Source organism: Taudactylus pleione, unplaced genomic scaffold (assembly GCF_031769625.1).
Source record: "Taudactylus pleione unplaced genomic scaffold, aTauple2 ptg000711l, whole genome shotgun sequence".
Classification (NCBI taxonomy): domain Eukaryota; kingdom Metazoa; phylum Chordata; class Amphibia; order Anura; family Myobatrachidae; genus Taudactylus; species Taudactylus pleione.
In genome coordinates this window covers 3,557,410-3,578,005 of record NW_028285113.1, presented here as the reverse complement: position 1 = coordinate 3,578,005, position 20,596 = coordinate 3,557,410, and the positions used below count along the sequence as shown (strand labels likewise).

The 20,596-nt window shown below is 43.4% G+C and overlaps 1 protein-coding gene across 1 annotated transcript in view; it reads right to left on the bottom strand.

Annotated features, from left to right (window-relative positions):
- The window catches only part of CNTN5 (contactin 5), a 569,036-nt gene that overhangs the window by 282,561 nt on the left and 265,879 nt on the right, over nucleotides 1–20,596 (bottom strand). Inside the window, exon 11 of the mRNA XM_088456711.1 lies at nucleotides 17,691–17,841. Coding sequence (XP_088312837.1) covers nucleotides 17,691–17,841 — 151 coding nt within the window. The remainder of the gene's footprint in view (nucleotides 1–17,690; nucleotides 17,842–20,596) is intronic.

Sequence of the window (20,596 nt, the reverse complement as noted above, 5' to 3'; positions counted from 1 at the left end):
CCCCGCGGCAACTGCACATGGCTTGGAACGGCACTCTGAAGCCAGTAGTGTTATTGCAGAGCTTGACAGGCACCCTGCAGCCTGTAGAGCTGCCCGGAGTGTCCTTAGGGTGCTCCGGACAGTACTCTACTACTCAGAGGCGGCTGGGCCTTAGTCATAACATGACGTGTTTAAAGTGCGGGGCCAGTGGCGTCACTAGGGGGTTGCGGACCGCACCTGGTGTCACCCTCTGAGGAGGGGACACCAAAATGCTGGTTCCTTCTCATTGACATAGAGCAGGGCGCAACACTGTAATTGATTCTGTAGTGCCTGGCTCCTGGTCACTGAGGAGGAACCGGCAGTGTGGGGAGAGTAATTAGGGACAGCTAAGCATCTCCCGGAGTTCTGGGCCCGCCCCCGGTTTATAAAACCGGGGGCATGTTACAAAACGCCTTCCTCGTGAGGCCACACCATCTTTTTGGACATGCAGGAGGGTTAATTGGCTGCATTGGGTGTCACTGACCCCAGTTATACCACTGGTTTGGGCCAACACTTGGTGCACTGCCACCCAAAATCCCAAAGGTGCTGAGATCTGGAGACTGTAGAGACCATAAGAGAGGAAGAGGAGGAGGAGGAGGGGGGGAGGAGGAGGAGGAGGACTTGTCATATATAGGTCAGCTATATTTTTAAAGAACAATAGTGTAGGACACTGGAGTCAGAAAACTATTAACTATTAAGTTGAGGTTGCTGGGCTGCATCTGTAGACTTTTAGCAGTATGTTACAGTGAAAGATGTGTCTGGGTTCAGCACACTGGGTGTTATTATATTTGTCCAGTTGGAAGACAATGCACATGGCCAGAGTGTATAAGGGAGTTAAGCGTATTGCGCAGTATGTTGGTGCTGATGGCAGTTAGACCACATGTGTTACAGCTTTACCATGTATTAGATTTATTTAACCAGGTGGAAACTACATGCAGCATAGAGACACAGGGATGTACAGGTGTAGTAACTGTGTTGAGCAGCCTTGTTGAGCGAAGACATTGCTGGGCATTATAGAGCACTGGGCGATATGATGACAAATACCCTGGTGGCTAGTGGTGCAATGCCCCACTATGTACTTGCATTAATCTGCAGGCTCTCTTTAGCTCTGTAAGTAACAGGAGTCTCGGAGGGCACATCCACTGACAAGGAACGTCGGGGAGAAAAGACGCAACACCATGCAGTCGCGAATGTTGGAGGTCAGGCCTCCTGCTTAGCTCTGGCAGGCCTTAGAGATCATCAGCGCAGTTACCTGGATACAGTGTGGATGAAGGCAGTGTAAGAGCGCTCCTCATCCAACAGTATGGTGGTGAAGAAGGGACAGACAGAAAACAGCACAGCCCTACTTAACAACTGGGTGTTATCATCAACACAAACTAGAGTATCCAACTCCCACTACTAAACTTGACTAACCCAACAGGGTAGGGTGATGTTGATGCCACTGTAAAGGTGCAGCCCATAAAACCAGTCTATGAAGATGAGTACACCCGAATTAATGAAAGTTCCCAAGCTCATGATCTGTCATAATTTTGTACCAAAAATAGCTAACAAAATCACCTAAAAGATAAACCAATTAAAAAAAGAGAGGTGGAAAAATATGGTAGCTTCACCAGTCAGATGCCTGGACCTTAAAGTCAAGCCTAAATAACCTATACATAGGGCTATTTTTGAGCCGACACGGGACAGAATGCTGTTCTTGAAGCTCTTTTACAAATTGACGTCATCAGGAACAGTGTTTCTGGTACCCACCTGCTAGGTCTGCAATCATGCAGAGGGGATCCATCCAGGGACACTAATGGAAATTAGAGATACTGACAGCCACTGCGGCCGTGGAATATCGAATGTGGAGCCGGCCATGAGCCAATTACAGTTTTGCGGTCCTGTAAGCCAATCAGGAGCAGCCCCTGCTCTGTGCCCCCTCAGTCGATTGTTCCCTGCCATGTGCCCCCCAATCCAGCATTCCCTGCTCCCCCTGGTCCAGCCTCCCCCACCCTGTGCCACTCCAGTCAATTGTTCCCTGCCATGTGCCCCCCAATCCAGCATTCCCTGCTCCCCCAGGTCCAGCCTCCCCCACCCTGTGCCACCCCAGTCGATTGTTCTCTGCCATGTGCCTCCCAATCCAGCTTTCCCTGCCCCCCCCCAGGTCCAGCCTCCCTCACCCTGTGTCACCCCATTCCAGAGTTCCCTGCCATGTGCGCCTCCAATCCAGCGTTCCCTACCATGTTCCCCCCTAGTCCCACATTCCCTGACCTATCACATTCATCCTTACCTGCCCTGTGCCCCCATTAAGATCCAGCATTCCCTGCCCTGAGCCTACCCCCCCAACCAAGTCTAGGCATCCCTGTGTCCCGATTAGGTCCAGCACACCCTGTCCTGCACTTTAGTCTAGCCCTCCCTGCCCTCCCAATTGCAGCCCTCCCATTTCCAGACATCACTGGTCTCCCATATATTTCCCCCTCCACCCACTTTTCCTCTGTGCCCTTCACAAAGCACTTTTCCTCTTCCTGCCACCCCCTTTAAAGGCTATGGAGTCCTGTTTGCCGATGATCAGAAGTGACGTGGAGAACCTGAGCATGGCAGGTAAGCACAATCATCTGATTTATATGCTATCACTGGCGAAAACCCTGCTGACAGTAAAATTTACCACTTTTCGACAGTGAAGGCTTCCCCATATGAACTGTATAAGTGTTATATTGATGCTTGTATTGCCATTACACCGTATTTTTACCGTATTTTATGTGGATCTGGCTTTTTCAATGTTTTCATGGGGATCTGTTTTTTTTAATGTATTTTACAGTATGTGGATCTGGCTTTTTCAATGTTTATGTGGATCTGGCTTTTAAATGTTTTTTTTTATGTGGATCTGGCTTTTTAAATGTTTTTTTTATGTAGATCTGGCTTTTTCAATGGTTTTTTATGTAGGTCTGGCTTTTTCAATGTATTTTATGTGGATCTGGCTTTTTCAATGTTTTTTATGTGGATCTGGCTTTTTCAATGTGTTTTATGTGGATCGGGCTTGTTGAAAGTTATTTATGTGGATCTGACTTTTTCAATATTAATATGGATCTTGTTTTTCTTCTATATGTATTGTTGTGGCTTATTGTGACTTTCCTTATATACAGTATTTAGTATGGATTCTGGCTTTCTGTGGGTGTGTGTGTGAATTTACAGCAGTTTTCTTTCCTATATTTCTGTATTTGTAGTTATATACACTTATATGATAGATTGACATGGTATAATAACACCAACCCCCATAGCCAAAACTTTGACAATTAAAATAAATAAATGGGTTACACACCAATTGATGCCCCACCCCCACTGTAGCTCCATCCACAGCTCCGACCATGTCTGCCCTCCCCCCAACGGTTCCTGAACCAATTTTTCAACATAATAGCACTGCCTATACAAACACGCTCCCTGACCAATAAGAACCCACGATTCCCGGCGTGGGATAGCTGAGGACAGGCCTGTGACGATTCAGTGCAAATGAAGTGCGCAAATCTGTGGACAGCAGTGGGAGATTCCTGGAGATTTGCCTGCTCTTCCTGGAGTATGGTCCACCTGTATGATTATACTGACGAGGACGCAGCTGCATTTGACAGGGACAGTACCATAATGTGATGTGACAATTTGCAGAATTCAGCCCAGTAGTGTGAGTAAGCACATGGATTTGTTGGTCAAAATGGATGTAAAAACTTATTGATGGTAGATGTTTGGTGGATATTGTGTTATCTTATACTACATTTTTGCTCTGACTTACAAAAATAACTCATATAATAAATATAGGCCCAGATTTACCGAGTTATATTCTTTGTATCACTGGTTACTAATCTTAAATGATGCTCCAACCAATCAGTTTCTAATTCTCACGTGTTTAAAAAGACATTTAGGAGCTGACTGGTTGGAGCAGCATTTCAGATTAGTAAATGGTGATAACAAGAATATCACTCGTTGATAAATCTGGGCCATAGTCCTAATGCCCATCATTTTGATAAGGAGGTTTGTCCACACAGATGTCCTTAACCAGGCTGGATGGTTTATTTGGTGAAAGATGGTATACACGGGGTTAAAAGCGGTGGTAGCGGTAACACAGTAGTGAGCATAGGGTTAACAGCGGTACCAGTAATGGCTTTGGCAGCGGTAATACAGGTCTCACTAACAGGAGAGCTAAGTACTACACATCTATACATTTATCCGGCATTCTACACAGTACCGTGAATGGAGCGCATGAATGCACACGAGTTCAGCGGTGACTTCATCCCGTTGGCTTGTCACATCAGAGGCGGAGACAGCATTAGTGGGGTGGATTTTGAAATGCATACTCATTTTCAAGTGTGTCAGCAGACCTGCCAAGCGACTGTAGGCCATACATGCCTACACTCACAGAAGTCGCGGGAGGCTTCCGATTTTTCGGGTACCCCCCCACACCCCTGGAAATGTAGGCAGATCTCCCTCATCCTGCCCACTTCCTAGTGAAGCGAGCAGGATGGGTAGATTTAATAGGGAATTCGCGGGTCCACGATGAGGGGGTGGGGCTAAATTTAACGATGTGCGTTACTTAGCCCCGCCCCCTGTTCGCAGACCCGCAAATCATGGGACTTTTCCAGAGAAAGGGGTGGAGTCTAATTACATCACCTGCCTGGCCACGCCCCCGAACCAGCCTGCAGGAGCAGATGTCCAGGGTTCTCCAGGAAAGCGTAGCTACAAAGTAGGTAAGTATGCTGTAGGCGCATATCAATAATTAGAGCATGTTCCAAGGACCATGAAGTTGGCGTGCGCCTTGGAATGCACTAGGCGGACAAATCAGCGCTCCTCACATAATAAAGCATCATCAACCTCTACTGTTTGTGGTTCAGAATTACACGTATTGTTTTAATCTTTAGAAAAACATAAAAGTCGGAAGTATGTTCATGTCTAACAAGAAAACAGAAAGCGCATTATAAACCAATAAAATCTTGTTTTATTCCCTGAAAAACAAAATATGCAGATCAATTAATATTGTATAATTTTCTTTTCTGTTCAACCATCTAGTGTAAAAATCACGCGGGTCAATTACGTGGCAAACAAGCAGCCAGATCAAGACGTGACGAGCGCAGGGATTAAAACTGCAAATATTTCTTCCTTTGCAATAACAAGTGAAATCTCATAAGTGTTTAAATTCCCATTACAAGATTGTCAGCATAAAATGAGTACATGATGGGTTTGGAGGCACGTGTTCTTCAGAACTTACCAAACTGTGAAATCAACATTAGACAAAAGGCTGAAATGGAGAACAATGTAGGCAAAGGCAATTTTCTCCTGATTTACAGAACATATTAAATAAATGAAAAACAACTTATTTAAAATTTGAGTCTCTTTTGAATAGATTACAGCTCGTGACCTAACTTTTTAGTGTAAACCAGCGTTATGCAAGATTGATAAAACTTATCATTTACATGTTTATGATAACTTTCAAAGCGATTTCAGAAAAAGCAAAAATGCAGAAAAGACATTGTTATTTAAAAAAAAGTATATTATAAAAGTGGTATTAAGAAATGGAAAAGAGTAGCTAAACTAAAATATAATGGAATATAATGGCAAAAAGGCACGTCACCAATCCCTGATTAACTTTATTATTGGCGGCTGATAATGATTCTACCATACAGTAGCCATAGTAGTACAGTAGTACACCCACACACACTGTTGCCAACAGCAACTACAAGTTTTTCCGTTAATTTATAGATCAAAGTTTCCCTACAACATATACATTGTAACCTCATTTGGACAGAGCCATACTTACCTTCTGTTCCATGAATGTTGTTTATTTGTATCATTGTATAATAATATAATATCATTGTATAATAATATAATAGAGTAAGGGGGTGAGATATATACAGTTCGCTATTCCCAGAAGTAAATGTAAAGCCAGTTGAGGTTGTGCAAAGCCTCTCTGAAGATAAAGTCTCTTGCCTTGGGAGTAACATAAAATTCCTCTGAGAGTTATACAGCAGTCTAAGGTTTTCTGGAGGAGTATTTAGGATGTTGTCCACCGACAAGTAAAACATTGAAAAGCGAACTTGAGATAAACATTCATTTTTGTTCTTGCACCAACACTAACAAAATAGCACGAACAAACCAACACTACTGTACCACACCATACCAACACTAACACACCACCACTAACATGCTAACACTAGCACACCAACACAGCACACTAACACTACACAACTAGTACACCAACACCAAACTAACACATTAACACTACTAGCACCCCAACACTAACACACCAGCACTAACACACAAATACTAACACATCAGCACTAGCACACTAACATACCAATACTAACACATTGACACTAGCACGCGAACACTAACACACCAATTCTGACACACCAACACTATTATACCACACCAGCACTAACACACCACCAATACTAACACACCAACACTAGCACACCAACACTATCACATCAACTCTTAACACACCAGCACAAACACACCAATACTAACACATCAGCACTAACACACCAACACTATCACACTAACACTTAACACACCAGCACTAACACATCACCACTAATATACCAACACTAGCACACCAACACTAATTCTGTACATCAACACTAATACTGACAAACACAACAACACTAACACACCAATAGTAACACATCAACACTAACACATCATCACCCATACAGTACATCAAGAGAATACAACATAGAACCCTGAAACAGACATGCTGTGTATATCCCATATCAATAAAAGTTGACAAAAACATCTGAGGGTATTCCTGTGGTTGTGCAGGACAATTCACTTATATAGTACAAAAATGTACTGTATATAAAAAACAAAAACTACTAATCATCACATAAATCTCATATTTTTGGAATGGTATTTACATTTGCAATGCAGCTGAGTACATGACACCTGTCTCTGTGATTTAATTTAATTAAATTATCCCAACATCGCCCCTTGCTCGGAATAATCGAAATCTGACCCAATTAGATTTTTTTCGGAAGGTGAGGAAAATGAAGTGAAGCATCTGGATTGCCTGCTGCTTGGTTATAGTATAACCAATTGTGATAAACTGACTTTTATATTTACCATAACATATACACGAATATATGCCCGGTGTGTATGAAACAAAGATGTGGGTACTGGGCAAAGTGGAACAGATCTGTGAGCGTGCAAGATCTATACAGGTATCTCCTATAAACCTTTAATAAAGAAGTGTTCTATTAATCTCTATGGCAGAGACATGAACAGACTCCTACTGGCATAAACATTTTAACTGTAATAGAAAACATGAGCCTTACAGTGTGACACAGAGATATCCCTGGGAACCAGACACAGTTCGAACATTTTAAGTGAACGTTCAGTAATATAATTAAAGTAGAAAACGTCACAGCATGTCACAGTTCCAACCAAATGCTTCACTGGAAAATAAATGACAATTATCTATGATAAATCAGGCAAAGTAAATAGTAAAATAAAGTCAATCTGTATGAGGTGAGAGTAAGATTTGCGAAGTTCTAAACACTTATCCCCAGAAGGTGATTATTATTTTGAAGTCTTGTGAATATCAGAGCCGAAACTAGACTTTTTGGTGCCCTGTGCCAGAGAGAGCATTGGCACCCCCCACATTTTTTAAATAGGGACATAAGATCTGAAATAGGGACATAAGTGCATCTGAAAAAGGGCCATGGCCTCATGGGGAAGGGCAGGGGAAGAGATAGGGGAGGCTGGGAGATGCTGGGGATAAAGGAATAGGAAGCTACAAGTGAGAATGATAATAAAAAGGAAAATTGACAGGCCCAAACAGTGTCCCCTGCCCTGTGGTGCCCTGTGCCATGGCACTGGTCGCGCCACCCTAGTTACGGCCCTGGTGAATACTGTAACATAGTGAAGGCGTGACGTGAGAAAACCATATGGCAAAGCATTATAGTTCCGACAATAAGGTGTAAAAATAATAGTTCCGACAATAAGGTGTAAAAATAATAGTTCCGACAATAAGGTGTAAAAATAATAGTTCCGACAATAAGGTGTAAAAATAATACTGAGCTCTACTAAAAAGAAAAAAACTATCCTTAAAACGGACCACGTACCACATTATTAGAAATTAAATCAGAGGTTCCAAAACTCAGACATCAAGGCACCCTAATGGTCCAGGTTTTAAGGATAACCATGGTTGGGCACAGGTGACTTAATTACTACCTCAGTCTTTTGATTTAGCCATATGTGCTCACCCATGGATATCCATAAAACCTGGACCGTTAGGGTGCCTTGAGGACTGAGTTTGGGAACCTCTGACTTAAATAATATATTTTGTTTCATTTTTACAGACGGAGAGAGGAAAAAGACCACAGCAAAAAATGGTGGAGGTCGAAAGAAGGTTTTCAAATGAATTGTATCGGGGTGGATGAATGTCAGGCATTAGACAGCATGGGAAGGCAACACAATCCACGTTATAGCTTTACATTAGCTTCAATCTGAGTTAACAAAAAATGTAAGATAACTCTGGCATTATCTGTAGTCAAAAACATACTCCCACGCTTATGCCGCGTATCCACTAGACCAGGTATGTCAAACACGCGGGCCACATGTGGCCTGAATAAACATTTCGTGAGGCCTGACAGTGTGGGCCCACATATACTGTATATAATATGCGGCCCACACCCCTGCCACGATCGGAGCTCAGTCATGACGTCAACCGCATCTCCCGCGATGAGAGGAGCCTGTGCCTGCCGCTCTGGATCTAAATAGATCCAGTCAGTGGCAGCGTCTACGCAGGATGGTGGGAGTGAAGACGACGTGGACTGGAGCGGTGCCCAGCGGCCATCGTGGAGAAAGGTAAGTACTGCACAGGTGAGTGGGGCCTGTTCTATACTGAGAGGGGGCACAACATAAGGGGCTCTGTATAAGGGGCATTTCTGGGGGCTCTGCATAATGGGCATTAGTGGGGGCACTACTAGGGACATAACTGGGGGCTCTGCATAAGGGCATTACTGGGGGCTCTGCATAAGGGGCATTACTGGGGACACTACTAGGGACAGTACTGGGGGCTCTGCATAAGAAGCATTACTGGGGACAGTACTGGGGGCTCTGCATAAGAGGCATTACTGGGGACACTACTAGGGACAGTACTGGGGGCTCTACATAAGGGGCATTACTGGGGACACTACTAGGGGCATTACTGGGGGCTCTACATAAGGGGCATTACTGGGGACACTACTAGGGGCATTACTGGGGGCTCTGCATAAGGGGCATTACTGGGGACACTACTAGGGGCATTACTGGGGGCTCTGCATAAGGGGCATTACTGGGGACACTACTAGGGACATTACTGTGGGCTCTGCATAAGGGGCATTACTGGGGACACTACTAGGGGCATTACTGGGGGCTCTGCATAAGGGGCATTACTGAGGGCTCTGCATAAGGGGCACTACTAGGGGCATTACTGGGGGTACTGCATAAGGGGCACTACTAGGGACATTACTGGGGGCACAACATAAGGAGCATTACTGGGGCACTTCATAATGGGCACTACTAGGGCACTGCATAAGGGGCATTGCATAATGGGCACAAATTCAGGGGGCTTTGCATAAGGGGCACTACTACAGGGGGCACTGCATTAATTTTTATTAATAATAAACCTTTTAAAATTGCATATAAGACTTTTTTTGTTGCGGCCCACACACTCTTAGGACCTTGAATATTCGACCCGGTTGGTATTTTGAGTGTGACATGCCTGCACTAGACGATATAATGAACTATAACGATATCATTATCGTTCAATCGTTCATTATATCGTCCAGTGGATATGACCAGTGATGCGCGCTCCCGCTGGTCGTTGATGACGTTGCTCATCATTGTCTGGTTCTGCAAATACGGGGATGAGAGAGGGTGACGTAACTGAACGATATATCGTTCCGTGTGGGAGCTCAATGTGATTAAGGACATTGAGCACACCACTGCCGGAGACGCACTACACAATATCGCTCATGGAGCGAATCGTGCCTTTATAAGGGCTCATCTTCTGCTACTAGTGGGCTGGTATAAAGGAGAATATTTATGTCAATAAATCACTCTAGCTTTTGGCCTTGGTTTCCTCAGTCCCAGAGACACTCCATGAGACAGGAAAGAAGAGATGGACCCATTGTGGAGACATAATTCTTCTTTCATTTACAAAGGATTTTCTTAATTTCATGTGTGAAAATTCTTCGTGATGGACAGCAATCAGTCTTAAGGCTGAATGCGGCCCTTCGTGCTATCATCTGTGGCCCCCAGTTCCTTCCGGCTTTATAATCTGATTGGTTTGTTATACCTTGTAATGTTTGCTTCAAATGTTGCTTGATATGATGTTATAAATAAGCCTCTTTTACTAAATGTATTGTTATAAATGATTGCTGAGATTAAGGGTAATGCGGGGCCATTTTGAAGGCCGTTGAAGAGCAACAGGTTGGCTGTTTTAAACTGTGAATTGATATGTAGATCATACCATACTTGCCGACTCTTCGACATCCTAATCTGGGAGGGGAAAGCCAGGTCGGCAGTGCGGGGGTGTGTGATGCAGCAAAATGGACAGTGTGGGGGTGTGTGACGGCAGGGTGCGGACTTGCCCACTTTTACAGGCGTCCAGTAGAGCCACTCAAGATTCTGAAGTCTCCTTGACGTAGCTGGAGAGTTGGCAAGTATGAATTATACAAAGCAAACAGATAAAAGGTATTAGACTCTTTAAACAATTATGCTTTACAACTAAAATATTTTAATTATACGCAATATTAAACGAAACACATGCAACCAAAATGCCCGTTAAATGCTGATAAAGCTAGACAAATACTAGGTATAGCATTAATATTCCGTAATTAAACCGCAATTCCTAAAATGTCACTATCTAAATTAATTTCATTTCCTATTGTCTTTTTTTTCCTTCGACCGCGTAGCCTGTTCTCTAACTATACAAAAAGTCTCATGTGACTTTCTTGAAGGTCTGAAGAATCAGCTTGTGACCTGACTTTTCAAACAACAGCTGCAATGACACAAATCAAACTAATTCAAATAGTCTGGAAAAAAACTTTGAGCATTTTTAATGTTCTATTATAATTAAAGATCATTTAAAATAGAGGAGTATAAAAGCCCTGGAGTGCATACTAGGAATGGAGAGGCAGTGGCTGCTGAGAGAGGCTTCTGATATTTCTGACATACAAGAGCATTTTTGATTATTCAATAAGTGGAATAAATACCATGTGTAAACTGCACTTTACATGGCACAAAAATATACTCAGCACCTTAAAGCTTACTCCATGATGTAATCAAATTTAGGAAAAACTCATAATACAAACGACAAAGGAACTCATTCAGAGCCGCCTGCAAATAACGAGTGCTCGCTCTGAATGAGGGCGGACGCTTTTTTTTTTTCAAGCCGGCCTCAACTTTTGCTAGCAGCCAGGTGATGGTCGCGACCATCGCGACCATCGGGATTGCGACGAGACCCTTGTGGTATGGTCTCGTCTGCCACAAGCCCCAGTGAGCTTCCGGCTCTAATAGAGCTGGAAGCTCACTACTGACATCACTGGTGATGTCAGTAGGGCCGCCCACAAACGGCAGGCGTTCCTTAAGGAACGCCTCCATTTGTCCAGCCACCCCCCCACTCCGGCTACAAAACGGGGCGAGCTGTCGATCAACATCGACAGCCACCCTGCTTGTAGCGAGCCCCGGAGCGAGTGATTTTCTCACTCACTACGGGGCTTGCGCACGATCCATCGACCCGCTTGCGAGGCATAGCACTTGCGAGTGGGTCTGAATGAGGTCCAAAGTACAGTAGTGTCTGTTCCAAAGATCTTGCAATTCAATCAGTAGTGATTCTTTTCACATTTTACTATATGGGGTATATTTACTAATGTGTAGGTTTTTAGAAGTCGAGATGTTGCCCTTGGCAACCAATCAGATTCTGCTTAACATTTGTCTAGCACCTTCTAGAAGGTAATAGCTAAAATCTGACTGGTTGCTATGGGCATCATCTCCACTTCTAAATATCCCCACTTTAGTAGATATACCCCTATACAGTATATGAGTGAGTGTCTCTTGTTAAACAAAAGTAAAATGAAATATCATCCATAGGGACATATTCAATTGGGCGCGAGGTTTAGCGAGGCTAAATCCTCGCGCTCCTCGCACCCAATTTCGGAATTCCACGGGTATGCACGCTCACGATATCCACGAGATTCAATTTTAAAAATAGTGGATGCAGGATTTTCATCATTGAAAACCTTGCGCCGCGTAAAATTAATTATAAAAATAACCCCACTTACCTGCGCGGGGTTCTCCACGGCTCCCGGTGGCTTCCCCTCTCTCTTCTTACTGGAGAGGGGCCTGCTGGGAGTCCCGGGGAATGGTGGCAGGGGCAAGGGCTGCTGGGAGACGGAGGGACCACAGTGAGACTGGGGGGGGGCACACTGACACACGCACACAACACTCATACGCACACACACACTCATACACACTTACATACAGCACACACACTGACATACTCACCGCTGCTGCAGAAGACCCGGCTCCCGATGCTGGATGAAGAAGTCGATGCAGAAGACAACGCTGCAGAATGTAAGTAATTAAGGACTAATTAAGCTAATTGGATACTTCCAATTGCTTAATTAGTCTTCAGGGGGGGTGCCACCAGGGTGTCAGAGCAAGTCCCGGTGATTTCTCCTAAAATCAATGATTTAAGGAAAAATCTAAGCTTGTTCAGGAGGTGCGTAAAAAAAATCCTCCCGGCGCGTGTTTTAAAACAAAACATGCACCTAATAGAATAGCAAAAAACCTGCACCTGCAGGAAAAACCTCGCAGGTGCGGATTTTTTGCTATTCTCGCAGCCTATTGAACATGCCCCATAGATTGTGGTGATAACTATAGCAGGAGAGTCACTAGGAATGGAATATATATATATATATATATATATATATATATATATAAAATGATGACAGCACATTGTACTGCACCACTCACTGGGAGGCTCACTTTCCCGCTTGGACCATTTATCTGAGGTCCTCCTCCCACAGTCACTCACACATACCCTGGGAACCAACCTACCTGTCCCTGTCACTAGAGTAGAAGTAGAGCCAGCCCATGGAGATTTGGGCCGTGCTCAGGGGAAGGGGGCATGGCCTAATTGTGGCAGAGTGGCCACGCCCCCTTTAACCTGTTTGCAATGCGATGTGGCATGTCCCACAGGCTCCGGCTGTCAAAATAACATCTATATCCCTTCTCTTGTAGTTGCTGGGTCCCGTATTTGGAGCTGCATTTCTGCAGCTTCACTACTCTGTACAGTGCCCAGTGGCTGTGTTACGGGGGCAATTGCCCTGCCCCTGGAACCGCCTCTGGTGGGGCGTCCCTGTGCTCGGCTGTGCTTTGGAAGGCATTAGCATATTTTAGCAGCTGCAATCCATGAGAGAATTCAGATGCGATTGCATTAGCATATATCTCTGGATCAGGCCCTTAATCCATTGTCCGAAACTGTAGTTAATGTTTTTGAAAATGTATTTTGGTGTCTCTATAGATTTTCATGACGTGTGTTCTTCTTAATACAGGAAATACTGTAATGTCTTCGCTTCAAGCCGAATGCCATGAACTTATATGATGTTCATATTAAAACCATTATCTTTAAAACGGTTTTCTTTGATTAATATACACAAAAACACAAAGTTCTAGAGTGTGAACTATTTATATAAAGTTGTAAATACAACAACAGAGGTCCATATTTCTGAATTTCTAATTAACTTGATGTTTGTGGACTACACCAACATGCTGATATTCTTATAGCTACTGTATATATACGGGTTGGATACGGGATGCCGGCGTTCAGGATCCGGGAGGTCAGAATGCCGGCGCTGGCATCCCGACACCTGTCAGTAGGTATCCTCACCTGCTCCCTACCAGGTGCCTAAACCTAACCTCCCCCTAAACTCAGGTTGCAGTGCATGTAAACCCCTTAGTCTTACTCTTATTCATAACTTAGGTGGTGGATGTCAGGAGGAAGAATATGAGAGGCTTTGTGAATCTTCACGTAACACTGGTGTCCAATTGGTGCACATACAAATACAGTAGGTATACTTTTCAAGGCTTACTGGTAAGTTGTTTTTTGTAGGGAGGAGCCTGGCGGTGGTGTCTTTTTAAACTTAAGCACTAAAAGTGCCACGTCTGCTACAGAAGTGGGGCAGACATGAAGTCTGCCAAGTATTAAGGAAGATGGGGGCAGCCGGATTGTGTATCCTCTGACCTTTTCATGGCTTCCTGGACAGCACATACAGTTCCTGCATGGTATTAGGAACAGTGGTTGTGAGCTCACTCCATTCTCTGATGCCTGGCTCTTTACTGATAGGCTTCCTCTGAGTTATGGATGAGAAACTCTTAAGGTTTTGCAGAGCAGTTTTTGAAGTTGCCCGTAGTACCACTGAGTGACATCCAATGCATTTCGGCTCTGTTCTTCATGGATGGAATGAAGACTGTCAGGTTTGGACTGGCCCACAGGGGTACAGGGGAAATCCCCGGTAGGCCCCACTGCCTGTGGGCCCACCACCTCCTCTAGATGTCTGGTTCCGGACCTCAAATTATAGATTGTTACTCTATTAGATGGCTAGTTACCTGGTGGAGCAGATCCACTGAGCAGCATGGGACTTGGTTCCCTTCTATAGAAACTACACCAAGATTTGCCTAATGGTTAGCCAAACATCTGTGGTGGCTGGCCACACCCCCTCTGGTGGATGACCACACCCCTTAAGCATAGGCCCCGGTGGGCCCTTCACGCCCCAGTCCGACACTGAAGGCTGTGATCATACAGTGACGTGAACCTTGATTTGTCCTTGGTGCTTGTCCGGCCACTATTCAGCAATTTGCGATTGGAGTTGGCGATGGGTTTGATCATGATGTAACATTGGCCCTCGTGGTACTATTAGCATCTAGGCTTGTGTCAGTTAAGGGGTGTGGAAGAGATTACCCGTATGTCACGTGAACTATTCTGCATGGTACGTATGAGGGGTGTTGGATGGTATGGTCTATTGAGTTGATTTATGGAGTAGAGCAAGGGTGGAAGAAGGGTGTTGTGAACCTGCTCTGTATTGAAATCAGTCATGTGATGATCAAGAAACCTTGATGAACTTCTTGATTTTCTCCTACCTGTAAGTATGGTACATACCCATCTATCCTTTTTATCATCTCTAAACGGTTGCCATAAGATACACTGGGGAATGCTACAAGGAGGGAGGATACAGATACCCAGATAGGAATTCCCCCACTAACTTATATGTGAGTGGGGTATGTTGTTTTTACATGTGAAGGATTACCTCTATGACAGTGGTTATCAAACTCGGTCCTCGGGACCCCACACAGGTCACGTTTTCCAGGTCACCCAGCAGGTGCACAGGTGCATTCATTAGTCACTGACTCGTTTTAAAAGATCCACAGGTGGAGCTAATTATTTCACTTGTGATTCTATGATGAGACCTGGAAAACATGCACTGTTTGGGGTCCTGAGGTCTGAGTTTGAGAAACTGTGCTCTATGATATTGTGAATTTTCTCTTTAAGAATCACACCTTTTTCTTTTTGTTATGTCTCTTGAGGATATATAACACGGGGGACCCTAGAGGAACTTTATTATCTATGAAGAAGGATATCTAACATCGAACCAAAAGGAGGTTTAAGTAGCTCTTTTGGACATTACCTTTATATTTTATGTCCAGCGCCATCTCATGTTCAGCTAATTTTTTTTTTGTATTGTTCTTTGAGTGGGGTGACAATCTTTTTCTGGACAACAGGAAGGCCGCAGGTGTTGCACACCCTCTCCTCACACACGTTTTGTATTTCCATTTGATGATCATATGTGGGTGTCTCCTGGAATTTTCTTAGAGAGGGGGGCTGTCTTGTAGAGGATGACGTGCTCCATTTGGTATTAAGTATGATGTATGGTGAAATTGGTAATACTAGAAATTAATTATTATGTTACATTAATTTCACAAAATTTCTCCCTCCATTGTGCACATATTTTACCAAATTCTTAATAATAGAAATATATTTCATACAGGTTACTGTTCCCAGACACTTTCTTTATCTGTTTTCTGATCTTTTTAGCCTTGCAAAGCCAAAGGCAGCAACCTGTTCTAAGCTTGCAAATTCAAAAGGACAAAATAACCATCCATCCTTGGGCGTCAGCACAATACAAAAGATCCATCTGCTTTACAAGCCGGAATGTCTACAAGAGTCAAACCTGACATCTGGGCCATTGAATTATATCTAAATATTAAAAATACATGCGGCGGTGGGATTTATGTACCAGGATGAAATATATATGTGCCGAGGCATAAAATGTCCAAAACCATTAGTGATATTATCTGAATAGTAATCTTACAAGTCTCTGAGTAACTCTGGCTGACACATGGCTCCATAAGTAAACATCTTTGTCACTCACAGCATTTTACATACCATTACTTCTGTCTCATATAAGAATTTCCATTTTTAAAAGTTAAAAATAGAGCCACCTTTTATTCTCTAACTCTCACCACTAACCATTTCACCAAGGGACTCGACAATGGATGCCAAATATATAGGCTTCTCTGTTCAAGCATCAAATTTACAGAGAGAGGTTGTGAATAAACCTTACTGTGAACAGAACATTTATAACTTCATGACCGGACCAGAGTTGGATTACCGGTGGGGAGACCAAGGTGGATCCCACAGGGCCCCCACATATGGGGGGCAAACACCCATAGACCAGTGTTGATGACTGGGCTTTAGTATTTCCCTGCCCCAGTCCACCTCTGGCCCTCTGTCATTACAAGTGCAATTGCCAAGGAGCTATTGGTCTCAAAAGATGCAATCATCATAATCTCGAGAGACTGTCTTTCTCCAACAGGCTGTGAGGAACCATGAGCAGGCAGATCCTATTTGTGTCAGTACTTGGATGCACCACGCTCAGAGACAGAAGAGCAAAGGACGTAGCAACACAATGTAATTGAGACTGGAAAATAAATCCACAATCTACAAAACATTTTTCTTTTTTTGGTATTCTGTTGGTAGTCCCCCCGAGCCCATGAGCTCCCACAAACTTTAATCCAACTCCAGGAGAATTAACAACTAGATAGTAGAAGAGTGTACACTATTACAGCAAAGAGGATGACTAAACAGTGGCAGCCCAAGACACAGTGCCACCTACTGTCCCACCAGTATAGTCCTCCAATTATACTTAACATGCAGCTGTTGCTACATTCCAACATAATATACCATGTTTATGAACACGAAAATGTAAAATATGATGTTAAAAGAAGCACAGAATATTCAGCCCAGCCAACTACACTACCTGCATGTTTATTCCACGTTAAGCTTGAAATTCGAGGGGCTAGAGCAATTTTGTTTATTCAATAATATTGGGAGATATCAATCAAACTACAAGGGAAAAAAATATTTATATATCAGATTTCTCTATTGTTTAAACATAAACTTGTTTCTTTATCCAGTACCTGTACTTTAAAAACACCGCATTTCGCTGTTGCCTTTTCATGTTGAGCATAATACAGAATAAAGTTCTCGGTGTAAGAAAACCAAAAAGCACTAGACAGAGAGAGGTGCTTGGGAAGATACAAACATCTCCATCCCAGCTTCTCATACCCTATTAATTATAGAAGTAAACATGACAGCTTCTAACCTCTTGTTCTGCCTTACAGCTCTGTCACCTTTCATCCAGGAGATTGTTGGTTTTGGAGATGCTTGTGGTTTACATTCCATAACGACTTCCTTGCCCTTGGTGATGATTATTGTTTTCTGCCTTTGGTTGAACTCAAACGAGGGAGCTGATGCTGTTAAGCAAAATACATATGAAAATAACAATCACAGATCTGAATCACAATAAATCCCCGACCGCTACAGCGTGCACTGGCTTATTGTCTCTCTTTAGAATGTTTATGCAAAGACGTTTCCCTTTTTAGGCTTCTTTCAAAGAAGTACACAAAACAGCGTTCGTACATTTTGTGCTAAGATCTGAAATCAAACACAATTATTTGTAAAGCGGAGTCCGGTGTGTACGTGCATTTCCGAGATGTGCGAAGCATAAATCATTTACTGCAGCACGCTAGTCAGCCTAAATGAAGCAGAATTAATTTATAACATTATTATTACCATATAATACGGTTATAAAATGACTTTAGACTTTAGAATTATGCTCAGCACAGGGGACAGTGCATTTGTAAGGGAGATAAATGACTAGTACTTGCAAGGAGCAGGACTAACCAGAGCACAGGTATAGCATCTGCAATGGGGGCACAGGGGATGAAAAGGGCCTTGTGGTACGGTGCACATGAATTGTAACATTCTGCTTCCAGTGCCCATCTGCTGGAATGATTGCCAGTGCTGAATGTGAACATATCTGACCTCACTCCATCCCGGAGCCAATAAGACATAATTTTACATTCTGCGATACGAATTATTCCATTGGTTTGTAATTGGTCACTGGCACTGGCTATTTAGAATCTGCCAGGGCACGGCACTGTATCCTGTGTGACACAAGTCAATTCTGAAGTCTACAGAGGTGGAGAAAGTTGGGGTGGAAGGGCTGGCACTGGCCACCTTCCTAGAAATACCTGCCTTGCCTACCAATACAACTAATTGATATCTTACTGGACATTATCACTAATGGACATTTTACTGGGCATTGGCACCTTATTGGACATTACTGTTAAAGAACACCTTACTGGAGTTTATGTACTGTATATTATGCAATTTGGACATTACTGCTAATGAATTTATTACTGGACATAAACAGTACTGGGATTCTTACTGAACTTTACTAAAAATCGACAGCTTTCTAGGCATTGCCTTTACTACTGTGCCCAAAGTTGTATGTTAAGTGAGGGCATGGAGATAATAGATCCAAGGCACAATTATGCAGAATATGCCGGTTGGTATATAATATGATGGAATAGGATGGCGTAACAAGTAGGAGGTCACATGATAGCAAAAATGTTGTACCCCAGGTTACCATAATAGGTCACACTTCATCACTATACGGACTTGGTTCATCACTGATCCCTATCATGCAGTTCCAAACTGTAACCATAATGGAATATCCTACATAGAAATGCAACTGCAATATAAAGTTATTATTAGACCATGTTATAAAACTGTTACCTTCCTTTCTGTTGTGTGCTTGATATAATGAGTGAGGCATTATTGTATAATATATAAATATGGTGTTGGTGTGGGCTCTCCGTAGGCTAAAGATCCTATGACACTAATGTCTTGTTATCATCCAGAGCTGATTCTTTACAAAAAGTCCCTCAGCAGCGCAATGAGCACGCTCCTGGCAGTACATGGGGTGTTCATACCCTCATTAATACTCATATGCATATTTATGCCTGCTCAGAAGATGGCTAAATACATGCAGACATACCGTACAAAAAGGTGAATTTAGAAACCTTTACGTGGCTGTAACAATTAGCAAATGTGACAATTGGAAGCTTGCTTAGGGAGGTTTTGTTTCACAACACGGCACAATAATTATTTGTAATTTGATCTCTTTAATGCCCGGGATTGCGTAAAACGTAATTGATGATGATAACAATTAATGATGTGTGGTTCAGTTCTCCAGAAAATCCGAATCCACCATAATTTTGTGAATCCGGACAAATCCGAATCACGGTTCTGATCTCCTGAGGTGATCCGGACAGATCTGAGTCACAGTTCTTATCTTACCGCGGGTCGAAATTCGAATTTTTCGGGTTTTGGATTTCAAAAATTACATGACTTTAGCTGTTTTTAAAAACTTTTTATCACTTTTGTTTTTTTTAAAAAAGATCCAGATCCATAACCAAAACCCTTGAGGGTGGTTTTGAAAAACCAAAACACAAAGATGAATCCAAAACCAAAAGACGGGGGTCAGCACACATCTCTAGTAACAATAATAATAATAATAATAATAATAATAATAATAAGAATAATAATGTTTGCCTCTCATAATGATTTTGAGAGAAGGAGGCATTTAAAGAGGTTGGGTATGGGAGACCGGCAGTGGGGATGCCGGCCGTCAAAAGACCGACAGAGGCATCCCGGTGCTGAGTATACTAACCCTCCCCCCTTCACTCCCTAACTCTGACCCTCCATTGCTGCAACCTAACCCTCCCCGTTAGTACCTAAACCTAACCCTGCCCCCTTAGTGCCTAACACCCCCCCTCCTGGTGGTGCCTAAACCTAACCCCCCTGCCCGCAGCCTAACCCTAACCTCCCCCCTCCTGCATCCTAACCATAACCCCCCTGTGGTGCCTAAACTTATCCCTCTCCCCCCCCTGCTGCTACAAGCTAACCTGGTCCACTATACTTACAGTACATTCGGGATGCTGGCTGTTGGGATTCCGGCGTCTGTATCTCAACTATGTTGGGAATCCGGCACTGATGTTCTGGCTGCGGGTCGAGATTCCGGCGCTGGGATTTTGACCGCCGGTATCCCGTGCGGCGGTATACTAACTACATCCCCATTTAAAGTGCTAAGAAACTTACTTAAGTCTCAATAGAGTTTTAGTCACCGCAAAATAGGGTTTTGAGGAGTTTATTGCAAAAAGT